The sequence below is a fragment of the Palaemon carinicauda genome, chromosome 42, assembly GCF_036898095.1.
Source record: "Palaemon carinicauda isolate YSFRI2023 chromosome 42, ASM3689809v2, whole genome shotgun sequence".
Lineage (NCBI taxonomy): Eukaryota > Metazoa > Arthropoda > Malacostraca > Decapoda > Palaemonidae > Palaemon > Palaemon carinicauda.
Genome location: NC_090766.1, coordinates 28,986,895 through 29,009,995, shown reverse-complemented (window position 1 = coordinate 29,009,995; position 23,101 = coordinate 28,986,895). Strand labels below are relative to the sequence as shown.

General features: G+C 38.7%; 1 protein-coding gene across 2 annotated transcripts in view; it reads right to left on the bottom strand.

Annotated features, from left to right (window-relative positions):
• Positions 1-415: 415 nt before the first annotated feature.
• LOC137633282 (zinc finger protein OZF-like) overlaps positions 416-23,101 on the bottom strand; it is a 137,638-nt gene continuing 114,952 nt past the window's right edge. For both annotated transcript variants that reach the window (XM_068365493.1, XM_068365492.1), the window contains exon 3: positions 416-2,605. In XM_068365493.1, coding sequence (XP_068221594.1) covers positions 1,017-2,393 — 1,377 coding nt within the window. In that variant the 5' untranslated portion in view covers positions 2,394-2,605 and the 3' untranslated portion in view covers positions 416-1,016. The remainder of the gene's footprint in view (positions 2,606-23,101) is intronic.

The window sequence follows — 23,101 nt, the reverse complement described above, 5'->3', positions numbered from 1 at the left end:
ATTGGAAAAGAGTACCTCCAATGACGGGATTGTTTGCTGAACAGAAATTCATGAAATGTGCTCCATTTTCATTTGTAACTTCGCCAAGACCCTCGACACCCATCACATTCTCTATCCCTTGATTATTTACTCAAACTTTAGCATTGAAGTTGCCAATCACAATTTTCATATCTCTCTTAGGGGTCTCATCTATTATCCTCTGCAGTTCTTCATAATATTCATCTATCATTTCTTCAGGGGAATCATTTGTTGGGGCATAGGAAACTATAATACTCATATTGTACTGCTTTGATATATATATATATATATATATATATATATATATATATATATATATATATATATATATATATATATATATATATATATATATATATATATATATATATATATATATATATATATATATACACATATGCATGCTAGACAGTGATGTTTCTCCGCTCTAATTTTTTTTAGCTCATTCTCTGCTAAAACCCTTGAAATCAGATTGGAAACAAAACAAAGAAAGTCTCGAGTAAATATTTTAGTCTTTTTATGGAAAAAAAATCTATCAGAGGAGATTTTAATCTCCCCACCTAGTCTGCTTATTTTCCCGTTTTCATAATCAAAAGACAGTCACAGCTGAGTATGAAAAAAAAAATCTATTTAATTTATCGATAATTTTCTGAATGTACTGTATGTTCTTGTTTGTTATATATCATTCCCATCTTCTGACAATTCCAATATTATCCCTAAGAGCTCAACCGACTTGCAACCATATAGGATTTATTTATATTTTCTTGTTCCTAATGCAATTTTTCACATTCTAGGAAAATCAAATTGGACTAATAATTTTTTTCTATCATTTTTCATATTTGGATATTGTCGGTAGACAAAGCAGCATGCATTTTGCAGTTTTTTCTTAATCTTATCCTTTATTCAAGAGAAAGACAAGCGTTACGAATACTTGCTTGTGATGTCAGTTATTGTTAATTTTGCATTACTTACCTTACTTTGGGTAACTTGGTATTGCCTCAAGGTATTGTCTCAGGTTTTTCTTCATAAGTCCTGTTGCCCCCCTCATCACAGGTATTACTACTATTTCTTTCAGTTCCCATGTATTTTTCATTGTGGATTCTATAATGTATTGTGAGATTACTGCTATGAGAAAATGCTTTGTCACAGACATTACACTTGAAAGGCTTCTCACCAGTGTGAATTCTATAATGTTTTGTTAGATCCCTTCTCTCAAAAAATGCTTTGTTACAGATATTACATTTGAAAGGTTTCTCACCAGTGTGAATTCTAGAATGTTTTGTTAGATCACTTCTCTGAGAAAATTCTTTGTCACAGACAGCACACTTGAATGGTTTCATCCCAGTGTGTACGCTAAAATGAATTTTTAGATGAGTCCTCTGAGAAAATGCTTTGTCACAGACACTACACTTGAATGGCTTCTCGCCAGTGTGAATTCTATAATGTTTTGTTAGATCACTTTGCTGAGAAAATGCTTTGTCACAGACACTGCACTTGGCTGGCTTCTCGCCAGTGTGAATTCTGTAATGTTTTGTGAGATGACTTTTCTGAGAAAATGCTTGGTCACAGATACTGCACTTGAAGGGCCTCTCCCCCGTGTGAATTCTACAATGTGCTGTGAGATCACTTTTCTGAAAAAACATTTTGCCACAGAAACTGCACTTAAATTGCTTCTCTTCAGTATGAATTTTATAATGTTTTGTGAGATTACCTTTCTCAAAATATGCTCTGTCACAGACATTGCACTTAAATGGTTTATCAGTATGACTTCTATGATGTACCATGAGATCACTTTGCTTAGAAAATATTTCGCCACATTCTCTGCAAATAAATTGGCCTTCAGTGTCAATTAACATGTGAGTGTTGGGGTCAACTATTCCACTAAATTGTTCTTCGTAATTCTCTCTCATACCAATACTAGTGTTGGTTTTAGGCTCCTTTTCCTGACATAGATATTTGTTACAGTCACCTTTTTCAATCTTCTCCTCTTTTATTTGATTTACATTTTCACTAACTTCCCCTTTGCCCCATTCATCTTTCAAACCTACTTCTGTCCATAAATAGGTATCTACACTTTCATCTTCATTGTTGACTTCCTCTTGGCAACTTTGTAAATTCTCCTCACTCACTGATACATCACATTCGTAAGAATATTTCATGTCACTGTCGCTCGACTCAAATGTTTCAGGCTCAATTTTTAAATCCATGTCTGGATCTATGAAAAGAGACCTATCAACAAAGAGGGAAACATTGCTATCTAAATCATTATTTTCCTTCTTGACTGCAGGGAGTGAAGACGAATCTTCACTTTCCATTTTCATTGGAAATTCTATGGATTCAGAATTCCTCATCTTATTCCTGTTACAAGATGACATCCTTTTCAATATTATTTTGAACAGCTAACAAAGAGAAAGCTAATGATAAACTACCTATTATGACACATCATACTTTACATCAAAGTCTTACAACATGAACCAACTTGGATCCTTCTTCCTTTTTCCCATCCTGTATCTCTCGTTCATGTCTTCAGCAGTTTACACAATCTTGCCACAAGAGTTGGATGATCATTTCATTATGGTTGAAAAATCTGAAATAATAGAGCAATTATTTTTGGAATATACAACTTTGTCAACAAAAAACAACTTTGTCAACAAAACTGTAAATTTTCTAAATATGCAAACTACACTTTATTCTCTTGTTCTCTTCATTTGTTTTTGTTATACATTTTAAGCATCGAAAAATCCCTTCCCACACCCTTTACATATTCTATAATGCAGAGCACCTTCTGTGAGACCATTAGATACACTGGGTACACCGTACTGAGTTATTCACCTCAAAACCCTCTTATTGAATATATATATATATATATATATATATATATATATATATATATATATATATATATATATATATATATATATATATATATATATATTCTTTTTTAAATGACTGAGGCATATTTTAGGAAAATTAATATCTAATATATATATATATATATATATATATATATATATATATATATATATATATATATATATATATATATATATATATATGTATGTATATATAGATAGATATAGATATATCTACACACACACACACACACACACACACATATATATATATATATATATGTATGTGTGTGTAGATATATCTATCTATCTATCTATCTATCTATCTATCTATCTATCTATATATATATATATATATATATATATATATATATATTATATATATATATATATATATATATATATATATATGAATATATTAGATATTAATTTTCCTAAAATATGCCTCAGTCATTTAAAAAAGAATGTCTTCAGCAGAGCTGAATGGATGTTGATTCATTAACAAGGTAATTAATACCAGGTACTGCGTGCAGATGAGTAGCCCCACTGACTTTCCAGTCAGACCTTTGGCTAAGAGGACTGACAGTGGTTGATGTGGGAAATTTAATCTTAAAGGAATAAGGTTTTCAAAGCGAGGCAAAATTATAAATAATTAAAGCCTTTTTCTAGCTATACAAAGCAATCTTTTAATTAGGAGTATGACTTTAGTGCAAGCTGAAATGTCCAGTGAATTATTCAAGAGTTATTTATAACAACCATATGATGGTGCAGGGAAGCCCCGTTCAACCGAGAGTCAACGATTTTAGTTCTTTCAACCTTACGCCTCAGACTGAGGGGGTGGTTGAAAGGAGAAGTGCACCCTGAAGAACACAGGTTTGTGATTTTTCCCTGCAGAAAGAAACTCCTTTGTTCATTAAAAAGGAGAAATAAATTATCAATATTATTGTTTCATTGAAAATTATGGCTGCCTCAGCGGCATTCATCTTGTAATAGAGCTTCTCTATTAATCTGTTTCTTCTCTCAACAGTACTGCATGCTGCCAGTAACTGTGTTATGTTGGTTATTGGTAGGTGGGAGAGCAAAAGGCATAGAAAAATTCTGTTTTAATAATTTACATAAAGGAAACTTGTCAAATACAGTGAACAAAAGAGTTTGGCTGCCACGCATTGTGAGAGGGTGCCAGATGTCTCCTCTTATTATCAGGCAAGAAGTGGATGGATGTAGACAGGATATGCTCTATTTATTCGGGTCAGGGTGGTAGTCGAGTCGGGTGCTGATCGCAGATTGGTCTCCATGAGCAGAGGCAGTACCAAGTGTGAGGCGGAACTGCTCTCCCATTGGCCAAGACATTCGCAGGGAGGGGATCTATCACAGCCAGGCTACTAGCACATGGTCGTTGGAGTTTGGCATGGTCTGAGTAGGTCTGGGTTAGGCTACCAGTGCTGTAAGCTGATTGGCCAACACGCTTCCTGAATTGGGCTTAGCATCTGGCAAGCTTGTCTGTTGCTTAGACACAAGGCCCAGTGAATCCCGAGATGCTTTCTGATTAGCTGAGGTGCTCACCGGGAGAGTCTCAGTTATAGGCAGGCTGTCGGGTCACTGATTGTCCTCGTGCTTGTTGATGTTGAGGTTCAGCTTTTCCTGCTGGATGGGAAGAGCCTCAAGGATCCTTAGACTTCTGCTGTGCATGGGATTACCGATGATCATAGTATTCCCAGTGATGTCATTTCATTTCATGCTTTTATTGCGCATCAAGATTTGGTGCATCTAAATAGCTTCCTGTTGAACGTGGCAGAAAAAAATCGTTCTCAAAGTCTCATCCTTGTCATTCCAATATAATAGACAAGGTATCCCTGAACTGGTCATTGGTAGGAATAGGTGAAAGACTTAATCAGAAATTCCTGCAACGGAGGGACCGGGTTGTTCTTCATTATGAGGGAATGGTCCTTGTTGTTTGATAATGAATTATCAGGTTAATCTCGGTGTCCTCTTGTATGGCATTAACATTCCAGATGATCTCCTTCATAGCCTTCTCATCTTGCTGATACTACTTGTGCATTATGTCCCTGTATTACAGGTTGACTTTGGAAGTACTGCTTTTGCTGCTTAGCTGTGTCGCACCAATTGACCTATCATTTGACCTGCCTGTTGGAGAAGCCATTGTCCACAAGGACCTGGGTAATCCTATCCAGTTCCTTGTTGGTCTCTGTCCAGGAAGAGCAATGGGAGAGGGCCTGATGAATGTAGGCTTGGAAGGTGGAGGTCTTGTACCTAATGGGACATTCACTGCCACCATTCAAACAAAGGCCTAAGTTCATAGTTTTCATGTAGATAGTGGTGTCAAAAACATGCTCAGCAGTCAAGACCAGGACATCCAAGAAGGGAAGATGGCCGTTGTCTGGATGTTCCAGCGTAATTCTAAGGGAAAGGTACTATTCAAAGGTTCTGTTTAGTTCCTCAATGTGCTCAGATGAGGGGCTTTTACAAAGTTGACATCGATGTAGTGGACATATATTTAGGGATGATCTACACATGAAAAAAAACTATACGCTCTTATCAATAGCTTTGGGGCGAGATGTTAAACTGCTGACTGATTCCATTCTTAACCACCAAGAAAAAGGTGCCCTCCATACTACCAATGCTCTTCATCTTCTCCCGCTTTTTGAGGCCCTCACGGACGGAAGACAGTACACCAGTGGCATTGTTTCAAGGGCCATGAGGACTGCAGCCAAGGAACTTCAGGATGAAGCGGAAGTTACTGTGCGGGAAGTATACAAGACGGCAGCCTTCATCCTCATTTCCACCGAGGATTAGCTCAGAAATTGGACACCATCTGGGCCGACACTTTGAAATTCCATCTGCTAACTTCCAACCCCATTGAGGACATCAAAATAGAGGCTAATCGCACCATCAATGTCACCAATGGTGCCTTCAATGCTGTCCACTTTCAGTTCATAGCTGGTGATTTTGGGCTGGGTTACCTTTAAGGGAATGTGAAGACCCATTAAGCAAGGAATTGCCTGTACCCTATCATCAGCCAGTGTATGTCTCTGACTGGCCATCTTGCAAAGAAACGCAACACTCATCTGACCCCTTGTGTTCTAGACCAGTACAGTGTGACTTCTTCTACAAGGTTCCTGATGAACATCAAAGGGTTCCTGAGGAGTCATTGCTTCTCTTGATGTGGAGTCCCTCATCACGAATGTTCCTACAGGGATGATTCAACCTCTCCTCTCAACATTCCTGAGAGAGCCCTCTGTAACCTCCTAGAAATGTGTAAAAACAAGGCCCCTTTCACCATCCATCATGGGCACATGTACATACAAAAGAATGGTGTTGCGATGGGCTCCCTTCGCGTCCTTTTGCCAACTTTTGCATGGGAGTTATCGAAGAGCAAGTTTTTTCACATGTTGATCGCCCCAAAATATACGTTCGCTACATCGATGACACTTTTGTAAAAAGACCCCTCTTCTGAGCACATTAAGGAGCTTCGCAGAATCTTCAAGGAGTGCAGCCCCTTTAGATTTACTCTGGAGCAACAAGACAATGGCTGCCTTCCTTTGCTGGATGTCCTGGTCTCGACTGCTGAGCATATCGACAGCAACTTCTACACGAAACCTACGAACTTAGGCCTTTGCTTGAATGGTGGCAGTGAATGTCCAGTTAGGTACAAGACCTCCACCATCTGAGCCTACATTCGTCAGGCCCTCAATAGGATTAGCCAGGTCCTTGTGAACAACAGCTACTCCAACAAGCAAGTCAACATCAAACGTGCTATGAACAATTGGTACGAGATTGAGCCCAGCAGCGAGAGCAGTACTTCCAAAGTCAAACTGTACTACATGGATAGTATGCACAAGGAGTATCAGCAAGATGAGAAGCCTATGAAGGAGATCAGGAACAACATCACGGCCATATATGAAGACACCGAGATCAACTTGATCATTTATTAGCAAACGAGGACCAGATCCCTCGTTAAGAAGAACAACGCGACCCGTCCCGTGCAGGACTTTTTGAAAAGTCCCATGTTGTCTATTCATATCAATGCCCAATCTGTGGATGGCCAGGCCATTATATTGGAATAACAACGATGAGACTTTTGATACTTTTGTCCTGTCACATTTAACAAGGAGCTAAGAAAATGCATCAACTTCATGTGCATAACAACAGTATCAAACAAGAGGACATCACTGGGAATACTACAATCGTTGGTAACGCTCAGGACAGCAGAATGATAAGGATCCTGGAGGCCCAGCTCATCCAGCAAGAAAAGCCGAGCCTCAACACGAATCAAGAGATGTTCCTCTTCCCCTCCTGTCATAAGAACACCAACATTGACAAGCATGAAAACGATCAGTGACCTGACAGCCTGCCTGTAACTAAAACTCTCCTGGCGAGTGCCTCAGGACTCACTGGACCTGGGTTCTTAGTGGCATAACAGCTTGCCTGACACCGAGCCCCACTCAGGGAGCATGTTGGCCAATCAGCGTGCAGCACTGGTAGTCCAGTCCAGTCCAGTCCTATTCAGACTTTACCCAATTTTGACAACCAAGAGCATAGTAACAACGTGAATGTGAAGGATCCCCTCCCGGCGATTCACTCAGCCAATGGACGAGCAGCTCCATCTCAGACTCAGTACTGCCTCCGCTCACAGGGACCAATCATCGATCAGCGCCCAACTTGAATACCACTAGATAGAGCCAGCTCTGCCTACATCCATCCTCTTCTTTCCTGAAAATATGAGAAGACACCGTCACCCTCTTGCAACACATAGCAGCCAAACTCTTTTGTACTCTTTTAGTAATCATTTAGAAAAATCTTAAAAATTTTTTTTTCTATGTATTTTACTTTCCCACCTACCAATGACCAACAGAGAACAGTTACTGGCGGCATGCAGTATTGAGAAACTCTATTACCAGATAAATGCCACTGAGTCAGACATAATCCTCAATGAAACCAAATTGAAAGACTTTATACTTCTGAGATATTATTATTATTATTATTATTATTATTATTATTATTATTATTATTATTATTATTATTATTATTATTATTGTTACCATTATTATTATTATCATTATTATTATTATCATTATCATTATTATCCTCATTACTAGCTAAGCTACAACCATAGTTGGAAAAACAGGAAGCTATAAGCTCAAGGGTTCCAACAGGGAAAAAAATCCTAGTGAGGAAAAGAAATAAGGAAATAATAAACTATATGAAAGATAACAAATATTGAATATAAAATATCTTAAGATCAGTAATAATGTTATAAATAAACTACGAAGAAGGATTTATGGTAGTCTTTTCAACATAAAAACATTCTCTGTATGTTTGAACTGAATATTCACCAATTCAACTGCCTGATTAAGATCATTTCACAAACTGGTCAGAGCTGGAATAAAACTTCTAGAATACTGTGTAGTATTGAGCCTTATGCTAGAGAAGGCAAGACTTAGAATTAACTACATAACTAGTACTACATACAGGATGGAAGTCTAGGAAGACCTGAATTCAATGGACGGTTAGAATGATGAAAAATCTTACGTAACATGCATCAAGAACTAATTGAACGATGATACTATAGATTAATATCTAGATCAGGAATAAGAAATTTAATGGACTGCATGTGCTTGTCGAAAAAGTTAAGATGAGATTCCGCTGATTATCAAACAGTAGAACAATATTCGGAACAAGGTAGAATGAATGAATTAAAACATTTCTTCAGAATCAAATGATCACTAAAAATCTTAAAGTTTTTTAATGGGGAAATTCTTGCATGATTGAAGAAACAACAGACAGAATGTGTTTCTCAAAAGTAAATTTACAGTCAATAATCACACCTAAAGTTTTACAGAAGTTGTATATAAATAAAGACACAATATCAATGCAGATTTAGATGTTGATGAGCAACTGTACTCGACCCACTCACAATCATATATGAGTTTTGTTAGGATTCAACTTCATACCCCATAATTTGCACTATGCACTAATTTTAGTTAGAACTCTATTAATGAATTCAGCAGCCACAGATCTATATTCGGGAAACAAAATTGGGACAAAGAAAGTAGCATCATCTGCATATGCAATGAGTTTGTTTTCTAGGCCAAACATCATATCATGTGTAAATAGTATGAAAAGTTATAGGCTAAAAACATTACCCAGAGGAACACCAAATTTCATATTCCTTTACTCACTATGATGCCCATCAACACCTGGAAGCTGGATAAGCCAAACTGTCAGTTCACTTGTTACAATAACTACCCATCTTAATTCCTGACTAAAGCCTTGATGGCATAACTGTATTTTTTTTAGGTTAATTAAATAAAGAGATACTGTAAGGAGAAGGACTTCTCTTTTATATCCCATTGGAAAATACTTTAAGGTAGCAAAGCATTGGCAATGACCACAGTATTTTATAAGTGACACCAAGAATTAAGAAACTGATGAGTAGTCACATTCCCGAACATTGAGGATGGGAAATATTCCGCAGTTTCGGGTATGAGTAAAGTGCCTGAAATGTAATGGCAGAGAATAACTAAGAAAAAAATGTGTAAGATTACTGGGTTTATTGTTAAAAAAAAAGTGCAGTGATTCCATCGACCAGAGCATCGTAGAAGCCTTGATAAATGAAGGAAAAACTATCTAGATTTGATTAGGTGCTGTTGAACTGGAGTGTGTGGTGAGACTAGGAGTTTGAAACCTGAGAAGAAAACTATGAGCAAATTGAAAGGTATGGTATGATAACAATCATAAGCATTGCTTAACAGTCTTGGTACGAAAGAATGCCTTGGATTCTCTTAAAGAAACTTTAATCCCTGACGTTGATTCAGTAAGTGGCATTTGATACAGATTTTTCAAAATTAATGCTCATGAAAGATGGCGACTTCAGAATACCCAGCAGTTTCTCTTCCCTGATACATACTGTAGATGAAGAAACACAATTTATGAACCAATTACTATGGCTGGTATTGTTTGGAAGCGTAGATAATAGCGGCAACATTATTTTCAACTGTTCAACATGAAAAGGACCTTTATTGGGGCATAAAAAACATACAGTTGATAGTGAATGTTTGAACAATGTGTTAACAACATTTGAAGTTGAGTAAGTAAAATTGTGGCTGGGAACCAATGAAATTTTCTTAACAACAGAAAACAAAAGATACAAAATATGGAACAAGAATTTGTGGACAGTGTAATTATTTGTTTAAAAATAAGGCTACAAATATTTTGCCTCGGAAAAACTTCCACAAGAATTTAAATTTTGGTGAAGAAACTTCAAAGAAAACATACATGAAACATTTGAAAAACTCATTACAATAATCGGATAGGATATTGAGATAAACCAAGACTTTAGTAATTGTCATGTTAATTTAGTATAAAAAAAAGAAAAAAAAAAAAGCTCCTCTCTGGACGAAATGACAAGATTTTGAAAGTCATGTTTATCAGTTAAGATTCTGGGACTTACAAGCTACTATTCCTTCAATTCAAATATATTTTGAACTATTAGACAGCTTAAAGAATAATAGAGACGTAGCAGGACTACCTGAATTTGTAGCCATATTGAGAAAGTAAATATTAATAATATAAACGTTATTAAAGATGTAATAAACTACCGTAAACATAAATTTCAGAAAACCATCATAGAAAAAATGTGGGAACCTGTGTAGAAATAAAAACATCCCAACAAAAAGTTAAAGAATCCAATGAGGATTATGAAACCTTTTAGCAAAATTAAGTAGAGAAAATATTGAATCACAGTGGAGGTTATGGGCAATCGTTTAATTATTAGATAATTCTGAAAGGTATTATTACAGTTTCAGCCAAATTATTTTTTTTACTTGCAATCCTATATTTTTTAGATGATTCACAGAAAAACATTACTCGAATCTTCCTCAAATTAAGGGTTACAGAAATATTTAACAATGAATATTGTTCCTTGTTATCCTAAGGATGCATTTACGCTGCCACGTTAGGATTTCTCCTGATGGTATTTTTTGTCAATGCATTGTGGGTAAAAATGTCTGGTCGTCCTTTATTTTTGGTTATATTAAGGTTATTGGACAGTTTAATGGAGTCTGCAACTTCTTTTTCTATTTAAGGTAATTAAAGTGATAAACCAAAAGATTACAGACATATTTGTGGATTTACCCCTTTGTTAAGTTTGTATAACAGATAATTAACACTCAATTACTAGCCCACAGGACTAACAAGCATAGCGAAACATAGTTCGCTTACCAGAACATAGGAGCAATGAGATAATCTTTAAATGCGAGTGAAGCGAGAATACGGTAGAGCAAAAACCAATAAATCCTTAGCCCAATTAAGTAAGGATGTTTTAGTAATATAATGAAGACTACTGCAAAGGACTAGACTACATAGAAATGGGATGGAAAATCATATTTTCTGTGTGTCCGGAGTCTAGCAAACAAAAGCTCCAGCATTTATACCATGTTTCATTACTACTACTCAATTTTGATTATGGTAACTTTTTTTTATTACGATGACTGGTGTGTTTAGGTTAGACAGCTTCTCTTATTTTACCGGTTTTCTGTATTCTCTCACGCATAAACATGACAAATTCGTAGATAATTTGTATTTTTCCTAGCTATACAAACCTTAGCTATTTAATAGGGGTATTACTTTTGGCGTAGCTGAAATGACGAGCCATTAATTTTTAACGAGAGTTAACTACCAATACCACTAGTTAGTGGGGGTAGAGGTAGGGTGCCTTGCTACTGCCCCCCACCTCACACACCTGTGATTGAGCTCACTTTGCTTGGAGGTAGGACTTCAAGGGGGATAGGGCTGGCAGGTAAATTTGCTTAAATAGCTAAGGTTTGCATAGTTAGGAAAAATACAAATTATCTACGGATTTGTCATTTGTTCCGTAACTGGAATACAAACCGCTATTAATTGGGGGGACTCATCCATTAAGAAGGGTGGACGTCCCAGCCAATCTGGCTTTTGGCTTTACCCGGGGGCTCCTTATCTGAGTGTATCAGTACTCAAAAACTAAGGAGTCCCTGCACCTCACTAAAACCTTGCTATGCAAGGTCCGCGGCCTACGCAAGCTGTGTGGTGAGTTATGTAGAGGTGTGACTTTCCTGGTAAAGTTATTCCGAGTTCTTTGGAAGGAAAAACTGTGTAACTAGGACTTTCACAATACCACCTCACCAGGGTAAGGGGATGCAACAGTACAGTATTAGTCTTAATACTAGGTACACAAAGAAGCATGGTTTACCTGCAGTGATTTGAGGTCAGCTGTGCAAAGAACCCAGGATGCTGCTTTCCCCAAGAGAGGGGAGAATGAAGAAAAGAATAAGGGCCAGTCAAACCTTTTCATTCACGCAGACTAAAACCGGGTAACAATGCCCTCAACCTTCTGCTACTTGTCCAATGAGGAGCTTGAGGTTTTAAACCAGCTGTTGGGCAGCCACCACAGGACCGATAGAGAACGTATCAAGTCTCCTGTGGGTCACGTCTTGCAGGTAGTGGGATGTGAATTTGGTCTGACGATTCCACACCCCAGCTTGAAGAACCTGCGTCACTGAGAAGTTTCTCTTGAATGCCAGGGACGTAGCTACGCCCGACATCATGACCTCTGGGGCTACGTGAAGGAGGAAGGTCTGGATTCAGTGCATGGTCTATGACCTTGCAGATCCATGGTGAGATGGTGTTCTTGGTAACCCTCCTCTTGGTCCTTCCTATGCAGATGAAAAGTGCACGCACAAGAGGACGGGCTGAGGCTGTTCTCTTAAGATACAGCCTCAAACTCTTCACTGGGCATAGTAGGAGATGATCTGGGTCATCTATTACAGTACGGAGACTAGAAATCTGGAAGGAGTCGAATCGTGAATCCGCTACTCCCAGGTTCTGAGTCTTAGCAATAAACTCAGGGACAAAGCTGAACATTACCTCTCCCCATCCCCTTGAATGGGCGATGTTGTATGAGAGACCATGAAGTTCACTGACTCGCTTGGCCGAAGCCAAAGCTAGCAGGAACACCATCTTCCAAGTCAGGTAGTGATCAGTTGCCTGGCGTAATGGTTCATAAGGAGGTCTCTTGAGAGACCTGAGAACTTGAACCACGTTCCATGGGGGAGGTCTCGCTTTTGACTGGGAGCAGGTAAGTTCATAACTTCGAATGAGTAAGGAAAGTTCTAGCAATGGAGAAATGTCCATTCCTTTCAGTCTGAAGGCGAGGCTTAAAGCTGAGCGATACCCTTTTACTGTCGAGACTGAGAGGCGCATTTCTTCACGCATATACACGAGGAACTCCACTATTGCTGGAATAGTGGCATCGAGTGGAGAGATACCCCTTCCACGACACCAACCACAGAAGACTTTCCACTTTGCCTGGTAAACTGCTGCTGATGACTTACGCAGGTATCCAGACATCCTAGTCGCAACTTATTGCAAAAATCCTCCCTGAGAGAGGAGATGCTGGATAGTCTCCAGGCGTGAAATCGTAGCGAAGATACGGCTTTGTGGAATATGTTGGCATGTGGTTGTTGAGTAGATTGTGTCGTGGAAGGAGTTCTCTTGGGCGCTCCGTTAGGAGCTGTAGAAGGTCTGGAAACCATTCTGCGTGATGACATAGCGGAGCTATGAGGGTCATTGAAAGATTGACCAATGTTCTGGTCTTGTTGAGTACCCTCCTCATCAGACAGAAAGGGGAAAAGGCATAAACATCGATGTTGTCCCAACAGTATAATGGGTTTCCCACCGGCAGCCGTCAGGGCCAGCTCAACCTTTCCCGGAGCTTTGCTTCCGTTATAGAGTTGGTCAAAGCGGCAACCTAACCGTCTTTGTAGGAACCCGGCCGGTAACCCAGTCAGCCCGGCAAGCGGGGATGATTGTAGAATAGTGGCCAAAGGATATTTGTGACGGCTAGCCCGGGGCTATAGGACAGAAGGGGAAGGGAAAGGGTCTTATATTTTACAGAGAAAGGTGGCAGCAGGTATGCCTCCTACTTTCGGCTGTAAATCAAGGAAGCGACAGGGCGACAGGGGAATGACGATTTCTTGTTAATCTAGTTTTTAAGTATGATGTCTCTTTTTTATTTCTATTAATTCTTATGCTGTCTGGAGACATTGAGCAAAATCCGGGACCAGTACGTCCTAGATTTCGTCAATGTCGTCTTCTGTATTGCAATATTCGTGGTCTTCATGCAAATATCCAAGACCTTACAGTTGCGTCCAGACAGTATGATATTCTTTTGTGCTCAGAAACTTTGGTTTCTAATATGAGGCACTCATCTGAGCTCCTTATAACTGGTTTTAAGAAGCCAATAATGCTGAAACGTGATGCCATTCCTAGGGCCAGGGGAATGGCGGTGTATATTAGGACCGAGTACCCTGCTTCTCATAAGTCCTGCTATCAATGTGGATGTCATGAGATTCAGGTAATAAAAGTTTGTGGCAGGCATAACAACTTTTATTTGTGTTCGATCTACCGGAATCCAGACATAGATGATTCTATCTTCGATTGTCTTCTTACCATTATGGCTAAGATACAAGCAGATGATAGAAAGGCTTCTTTTGTCTTTGTTGGTGATTTTTTAATGCTCACCATAGGGAGTGGTTAAGTTCTATCTCTCCTACCGATCGCCATGGCTTAAGAGCTTTAGACTTTGCCTCTGAATCAGGCTGTGAGCAAATCATAAATGAAGCTACTCACAGGTCTGGTAATTGCTTGGACCTCGTATACACTGACTCCCCTGGCGTTATAACTAGTAAGGTTGATTCTCCAGTTGGGACTTCTGATCATGCCTTGATTTCATTATTAGTGAAGACTGAGCAGCCTGTCCCTGATATATCATATTCCTGTAAAATTTATATGAAATCCCAAGCAGACTGGAATGGGATTTTGCATGATCTTTTGTGCTTGAATTGGTCACAATTATATAATAGTGTAGATCCTGTTGTCTCTTTGAATGAGAATCTAGTCAACATAATTGATAGGCGTATCCCTTCTCGTGTGCTAAGGTACCGAATGAAGGACAAACCGTGGTTCAATGATGATTGTAGACGTGCTTATTTGGAGAAGCAGGAGGCCTATCACCTTTGGAAGGGTAACAGATCAGATTTGACCTGGAACAACTATACTCAGCTTCGAGCTTTTGCTCAGAGAGTTTATGCCTCAACTGAAAAGGAGTACAATTTAATCATAAAAGAAACCCTCTCTGGTACAACTCAGGAACATAAATGGTGGTCTACCCTTAAATCTGCACTCTTTGGTGTAGATGCAGCAGTTCCTCCTTTACTTAAACCAGATGGCTCAGTCACTCACTGTCCAAAGGAAAAGGCATCCCTTTTGGCTGATGTTTTTGACAGTAAACAGAGTAATGAAAAACTTGAACTTCCTTATTCCTGTTTTCCTGAGGCTAAACTAACTAGTTTAGCTTTTCGATCTCGTGAGATTAAAGCTCTGTTGATGGACCTTGATGCTTATGGAGGTGTAGACCCAAATGGTATTTTTCCTTTGTTTTTTATAAAGACAGCAGATTTCTTAGCTCCAAAGTTATCTGTTATTTTGCGCAAGTTAGCAAGAAGAGGAGCTTTTAGCACTTGTTGGAGAATTGGTAATGTTACTCCTCTATGTAAATGTGTTTGTGGTAGCTCAAGTCCCACTGATTACCGCCCAATTTCCATAACTCCCATATTATCTAAAGTTTTTGAACGTCTTCTGGCAAAACGTCTTAATAGGTTTGCTGAAGGTAATCATCTATTCCCTAGTTTGCAATTTGGTTTTCGTAAAGGCCTTGGAGCATGTGATGCCCTTCTTACAATCTCCAATGCAGTACAGAAATCCCTTGATTGTGGTCGTGAAGTTTGTATGATTGGCCTTGATTTTAGTGCTGCCTTTGACCGTGTTAATCATGAGGCCCTTGTTTTCAAACTGAAACAGTTGGGAGTGGGTGGGTCGTTTCTTAGCATTATTATTGATTTTTTAAGTAGTAGATCTCAAAGAGTAGTTGTTGATGGGCACCATAGTGAGTATAGGAATGTGATATCCGGTGTTCCACAGGGTAGTGTTCTTGGCCCATTACTTTTCATACTATATACACATGACATGTGGTTTGGCCTAGAAAATAAGCTTGTTGCATATGCAGATGATGCTACTCTCTTTGCATCAATTCCATCCCCTGAATGTAGACCTGGGGTTGGTGAATCCCTTAATAGAGATCTAGCTAAAATTAGTGCATGGTGCAAGTTATGGGGTATGAAGTTGAATCCTAACAAAACTCAAAGTATGATTGTAAGTAGGTCAAGGACGGTGGCTCCTCAACATCCGGATCTCAGTATTGATAATGTTTCTTTAAATTTGTATGACTCTTTCAAAATTTTAGGTGTGATTCTCGACAGCAAATTTACTTTTGAGAAACATATAAGGTCTGTGTCTTCTTCAATTGCACAAAAAATTGGCTTATTGAGAAAGTCTCTTAAGATATTCGGTGATCAATTTATTCTGAAGAAGTGTTTTAATTCTTTTATTCTACCTTGTTTTGAGTATTGTTCTCCTGTCTGGTCTTCAGCTGCTGATTCTCATCTTAATTTGTTGGACAGAAACTTACGGTCTATTAAATTTCTTATTCCTGATCTAGATATTAATCTCTGGCACCGTCGTTCAATTAGTTCATTATGCATGTTGCATAAGATTTTTCATAACTCTGACCATCCTTTACATTCAGATCTCCCTGGACAATTCTATCCTGTTCGTAATACTAGGCTGGCAGTTAATTCTAATAGCCAGGCCTTTTCCATCATAAGACTCAATACCACGCAGTACTCTAGAAGTTTTATTCCAGCTGTTACCAAGTTGTGGAATGATCTTCCTAATCGGGTTGTTGAATCAGTAGAACTTCAAAAGTTCAAAGTTGGAGCAAATGCTTTTTTGTTGACCAGGCGGACATGAGTCTTTTTATAGTTTATATATGACATATTTGTTTTTGAAGTTGTTCATAGTTTATATATGACATATCTGTTATGACGTTGTTACTTTTTTCAGAATGATTTACTGTTAATTTGTTCTCTTCAGTTATTTATTTCCTTATTTCCTTTCCTCACTGGGCTATTTTTCCCTATTGGAGCCCCTGGGCTTATAGCATTTTGCTTTTCCAATTAGGGTTGTAGCTTGGATAGTAATAATAATAATAATAATAGCCTGAAACATTTCCGGATATAAGACATGTCTTCTAGTCCACAAGGGAGAAAGGTGGCGGCAATTATACTGCCCACTTTCGGTTGTAGACAAGGGAAGCCTAGCTTCCTGTGCCAACAACGGTGTAACCGGCAGAGGAATAACTATTCCACTGGCGATAACGTTGTTGGCTAAAAGACATAATACCCTTAGTTAGTGTTGTATTTCAAGGCCGGGATATTCGCCGGCAAATAAGATCGACAGCAAAACGCTATCCAAGTCAAGCCGGAGTACACTATTCAATGGCGATGACGGAAGATAGGGTTGATGCCTGGGATGGCGGCACTCAGGGGGGAAGAAGGGTTTATCCTCATTTCTCTAAAAGAGAAGCGTATCGAATTATACTAATAATTCTAAGAGATATATATATCTCCGACCGAATTAATAGAAACGATACTAGAGGTTAAACGGGGTATAACATTACTAAAGTATACTAAAACGAGTTAGGCTAGCCTAACTCGAGTCGGGATCTCGGCTACGCTAATACCACCGAGGCCCTATCGTATACGATAGAAACGTTTATTCGGAAGAGAAAATATTACATGTGTCAAGCTCATCTTCAATAGTATAATTTTGCCTAACTAGCTAGAATTTCTTTATAGCTAAAAATGGGAATATCGCACTAATAATTAAATAAAGCATTTGTGGCGTGCGACAGCGGTCTTAAAATGGCCGCCTCCGGGGATGGCAGTGCTCCACTTAAGACACCTAAATTATGTTAATTCAACTGTGAGAAGGGAACTAAAAATTATACACAAGAAAGATTAAATACTCAACTTTCCAGAGGATGAAGACACTGGAGATTGCATGATAATATTCCTTGAATTAAGTAACAAAACCGAGAGAAGTGTGGGAGAACACTGTGCTTAAATGCTACTTTTAAAAGGATTAATTCGCCGTAGTAGTACTGGGAGGAGTTCCACCTGGTAACCTTGATAACGGCTCCCCTTCACTTCGCCACTCTTTCACCTCAAAGTGTAAAATCTATTTGGGGTGAAGATTGCAATGTGTCGTATCAAGAAATACGTCCCCTGATTTTATGCGATATCCTTAAAGTTATATTAAGGATACTCGCGATAGGAGTTAGAATTCTAGAGACCTATGGTTAATTCTCTAGAAGTATCACTGTAGCTAAATATCCCTTAGAAAGCTGCCTAAAGGAACCTTCCATCAGTTTGACTGAGCCCAAATATATATATATATATATATATATATATATATATATATATATATATATATATATATATATATATATATATATATATATATATACAGTGGTCCCTCGCTAGTTCGCGGTTCGACTTCCGCGGGTTCAGAGCTTCGCGGGTCTAAAAAATATTAAAAAATTAAAAATATCAAAAAATATTAAAAAATTAATAATAATGAAAAATATTAAATTAAAATTAGAAATTACATTATTTTACAAATTTTGAAAACAAAATATTCAATTAGAATTAGTAATTGCATCATTTTACAAAATTTTAAAACTAAAAGAAATGCACGTATACGCTAAGCATCACGGGCATAAACGCAAGCTGATTGGCCAGCACTCGCTGAGAACTCGACTCCCCATTGGCCCATTCACTAGCCCAAGCTTCTCCCGATGCCCATCGCTCCACGCTTTTCTCGTATACGCTTCTCGCCATAGATCGCGGTTAGTTAGTCTTAGTCTCGCGGTGATTTTTTAAGTGTAAAAGTTTTGTGAAGCCCTTCGTGATGCCTCCCAAACGCTCTTTATCCCTTGGTGCATCTAGTGAACCGAAGAAAAAGTGAAAGATGTTAACAATTAACGAAAAAGTGAGTTTATTGGACAAGTTGAAAGCGGGAAATAGCTACGCGAGCGTAGCCCGACAATATGGCCTTAATGAATCTATGGTACGGTACATAAAGAAGGAAGAGAAGAACATCCGCAAAACTGCTGCAATATCTTTCACGAAAGATGCCAAAAGGGTTGTAAACACCCAGAATAAGACCATGGTGCGAATGGAAAATGCATTGGCTATTTGGATCCATGATTGTAGGGAGAAGAAAATCACCCTGGATACAAACATGATCCGAAGTAAGGCTAAAACTTTGTTTGATGCTATGGTGCCTGAGGGTGGTGACGACGACAACGTTCAAGATGAGGAAGAAGATGACGGTGACGAAGATGATCCTCTGCCTGGTACCTCAAGCCAGACTAGCCCACGACGACCACGTACGACTTTCGTTGCCAGCAAGGGCTGGTTTGATAAGTTTAAGAGGCGATTCGGACTTCAGAGTGTGTCGTTGTATGGAGAGGCAGCCTCTGCAGACGAAGCAGCAGCGAGGCATTATGTTGAGGATGTGTTTCCGGAAATAATAGAAGAAAATGGCTATGTCCCCGAGCAAGTCTTTAATATGGATGAAACAGGCCTCTTCTGGAAGAGGATGCCGTCCCGAAATTTCTTCTCAAGGACGAACTTAAAAAGACAGGTTTCAAAGCTCACAAGGATCGAGTGACTGCTCATGTGTGGCAATCCTCGAGCATTGAAACACAAGAACAAAGCCTTACTGCCAGTGTACTGGATGGTCAATAAAAAGGCATGGATCACCAAGGCCCTCACACTTGATTGGTTCCTTAACTCTTTCATACCACAGGTAAAGCTTTACCTGGCTGAAAAGGGCCTGCCCTTTAAAGTGGTTCTCTTCATGGGCTGTGCAGGAGGTCATGCAACTAATTTGCATTATGAAGGGGTACAGGTGGAGTTCCTTCCCCCCAACACCACTTCCCTTATACAGCCCATGGATCAGGGGGTTATTAGGGCCTTCAAAGCCCTCTACACTAAGTCAACAATGGAGGGTCTCATCTCCTCCATTGAAGAGACCGACGAGACCTTCAGCATCAAAGCTTATTGGAAGGATTACAACATAGCTACGTGTCTGGCTAATATTCAGAATGCCCTAAAGGACATGAAAGAACAGACACTCATCTCCAGCTGGAAGAAATTGTGGCCAAACAAAATCACTCATGACTATGAGGGTTTCACGCCTAACGAAATACATCACTCTGCCGTTGATAAGGCTGTTAGGCTGGCTCGGTTGGTGCAGACTGAAGGCTTCTCGGATATGACGGCTGATGAAATTAACAATCTCATCGACTGCCACTCAAACCCACTGACAGAGGAGGACCTACAGGAAATGACCAAATCGGTGAGTGAGGAGGAAGACGAGTCTGCTAGTGACGAAGGTGACGAAGCTGAAGAAGGTGGCCTTACATTGCATAATTTACAGGACCTCTTCAATGTTGCCAAAGACCTCCAAAAAAGGGCCAAAGAAATGGATGACAACATGGTAAGAGCCGTCGAATTCAGCAATCGTATTGATGACGTCATGGCTGTTTATAGGCGCATCTTCATCGACAAAAAAAAAACAACGTTCACAACTCCCAATAACGATGTTTCTTACGCGCAAAAAACCAGAAGAAGATCCTCCTGCAGCCACTACACTGCCTCCTGCATCCCTTACGCCACCTCCTATAGCCACTACGCCACCTCCAATAGCCACTACGCCTCCTCCTGCATCCATTACGACACCTCCTGCAGCCACTATGCCGCCTCCTGCAGCTTCTCCTGCATCGTCTGCGGCGTCATCCGAGGAGCATTAAAGCTCTTCATGCCCCTGTGCAGTCATTCATCGTTATTACCTCATCGTACTGCACAGGTCTTTTCATCAACTACGCTTAGAAGAACTTATTGTAAGAGGTAAGTTAAATGTTTTATTGTTTGATTGTTTAACATGAATCTCTCTCTCTCTCTCTCTCTCTCTCTCTCTCTCTCTCTCTCTCTCTCTACACCCATTTTCTATATGGTATGGTACAATTTTATTTATGTATTACTGTAATCTTAAACCCCCAGAAATAGAAATTATAAATGTTAATTTGTTGCGCAAAACGACGGACTAATTATGTTAGCTAGTTGTAGTGTTTGCTTGTTTTTGAAAGCTGATAACGATAATTGGTTGTTCGCAAGTAAATTGTTCGGTAGAACAGTGTTCTAGACCCTCAATTGTTATTGTAAACAGACAACATATTTTAGTTTTTTTTTTTTGTTATAACAAGAATTTCACTCTCTCTCTCTCTCTCTCTCTCTCTCTCTCTCTCTCTCTCTCTCTCTCTCTCTCTCTCTCTCTCTCTACACCCATTTTCTATATGGTATGGTACAATTTTATTCATGTACTACTGTAATCTTAAACCCCCAGAAATAGAAATTATAAATGTTAATTTGTTGCGCAAAACGACGGACTAATTATGTTAGCTAGATGTAGTGTTTGCTTGTTTTTGAAAGCTGATAACGATAATTGGTTGTTCGCAAGTAAATTGTTCGGTAGAACAGTGTTCTAGACCCTCAATTGTTATTGTAAACAGACAACATATTTTACAGTTTTTTTTTTTGTTATAACATGGATTTCACTCTCTCTCTCTCTACCCGTATTCTATATGGTGTACTATATACAGGGGGGAGGGTATATATACGTTTTTTTAAGCATTTTTGAAGAGGCGCCGCTACTTCGCGGATTTTCAGTTTTCGCGGGTGGTCTCGGTCCCCATTAACCGCGACAACCGAGGGACCACTGTATATATATATATATATATATATATATATATATATATATATATATATATATATATATATATATATATATATATATATATATATATATATTTCCATACATATACACACACATATATATATATATATATTTATATATATATACATATAAATATATATATATATATATATATATATATATATATATATATATATATATATATATATATATATATATATATATATATATAAATAAATATATACATTTATATACATATACATATATATTTACATAAATTTTCTATATATATATATATATATATACATAAATATATATATATATATATATATATATATATATATATATATATATATATTGTCACGTACACCCTGGTTGTGGTCACGTGAAGGACCTCTGGTCACCAACTCGCTTGAGGGGAATGCGATTTATCAGCATCCACCGGAGAAGAGGTTGTCTCATGTCCAATTGCCAACGAATGGTTTTCTGCCTCCCACCTTGTCTTGCAGATTTTGTTGGGGGGCCTTGAGGCGGAGCTTGACGGACAACGGCCAGGAGGGCGTAGGCCTGCCGGACATAACTGGATTACTATGACGAGGATGACACTGATTGGTTTTCGGCCTCTGACGTCATGAGGTCACACCCTACGGTGTTGGAGATGCCTTACGATACCCGCCGGGCATGCATCAGTCTGGCCTAAAGCAGCAGTAGAAGAAGCTGCCCAAAATTTTCGTCCCTTTGCTTGTCATACCAGAACCCTCATTTTTAGACTTAGAAACAATTTTCAAACCTTTTGGACTTAGAAATTTTCGAGTGGAAATTGAATTAACGTAAAGGTTAAGTCTTCGTCCCCTGACCGTTGTTCATCAAGTTAAGAATAATTGTACCATGCTACCATGAAATGAAGAGCACGTATTTTATTTAAAGAAACATTGCAAGATTGAAATTCTTAGACTATTAGAAGTGCTCAGACCTTTGTATGATTATTTTTTGAAAATATATTGCTCAATACAAATTAAACTTTGTGTATCCCGCATCTTGAATATTAATGTTTAAATTAATTGTCAGTGTCGTGACAATAAAATGGTGGCTAGTCGGTGGATCATTGAGCAATTAGGAAAAAGAATAAATAAAATCACGATATGAGTTCACAGGAACTTGAAGAATTGTACATGAAAGTCGACGACGTCGGAGGTCTGCGTCTAGTCGTGAGGACACAAGGAGAACCTGTATACACTAAAACGTCGATGGGAACAGAGAAGCGAATACGGCAGGAAGAGGACCATAACAACCCTTTGTTTGAAGATGGGTTCGAATCCCCGCTCGGAGGAAATAGACTATATGGCCAATATGAAATATTTCTGAGTTTGGTGGAAGCAGCGATGACGGATCATTGTTGGACTGATCGTCAGAAAATCATCGAGGCGAAAGAGGGA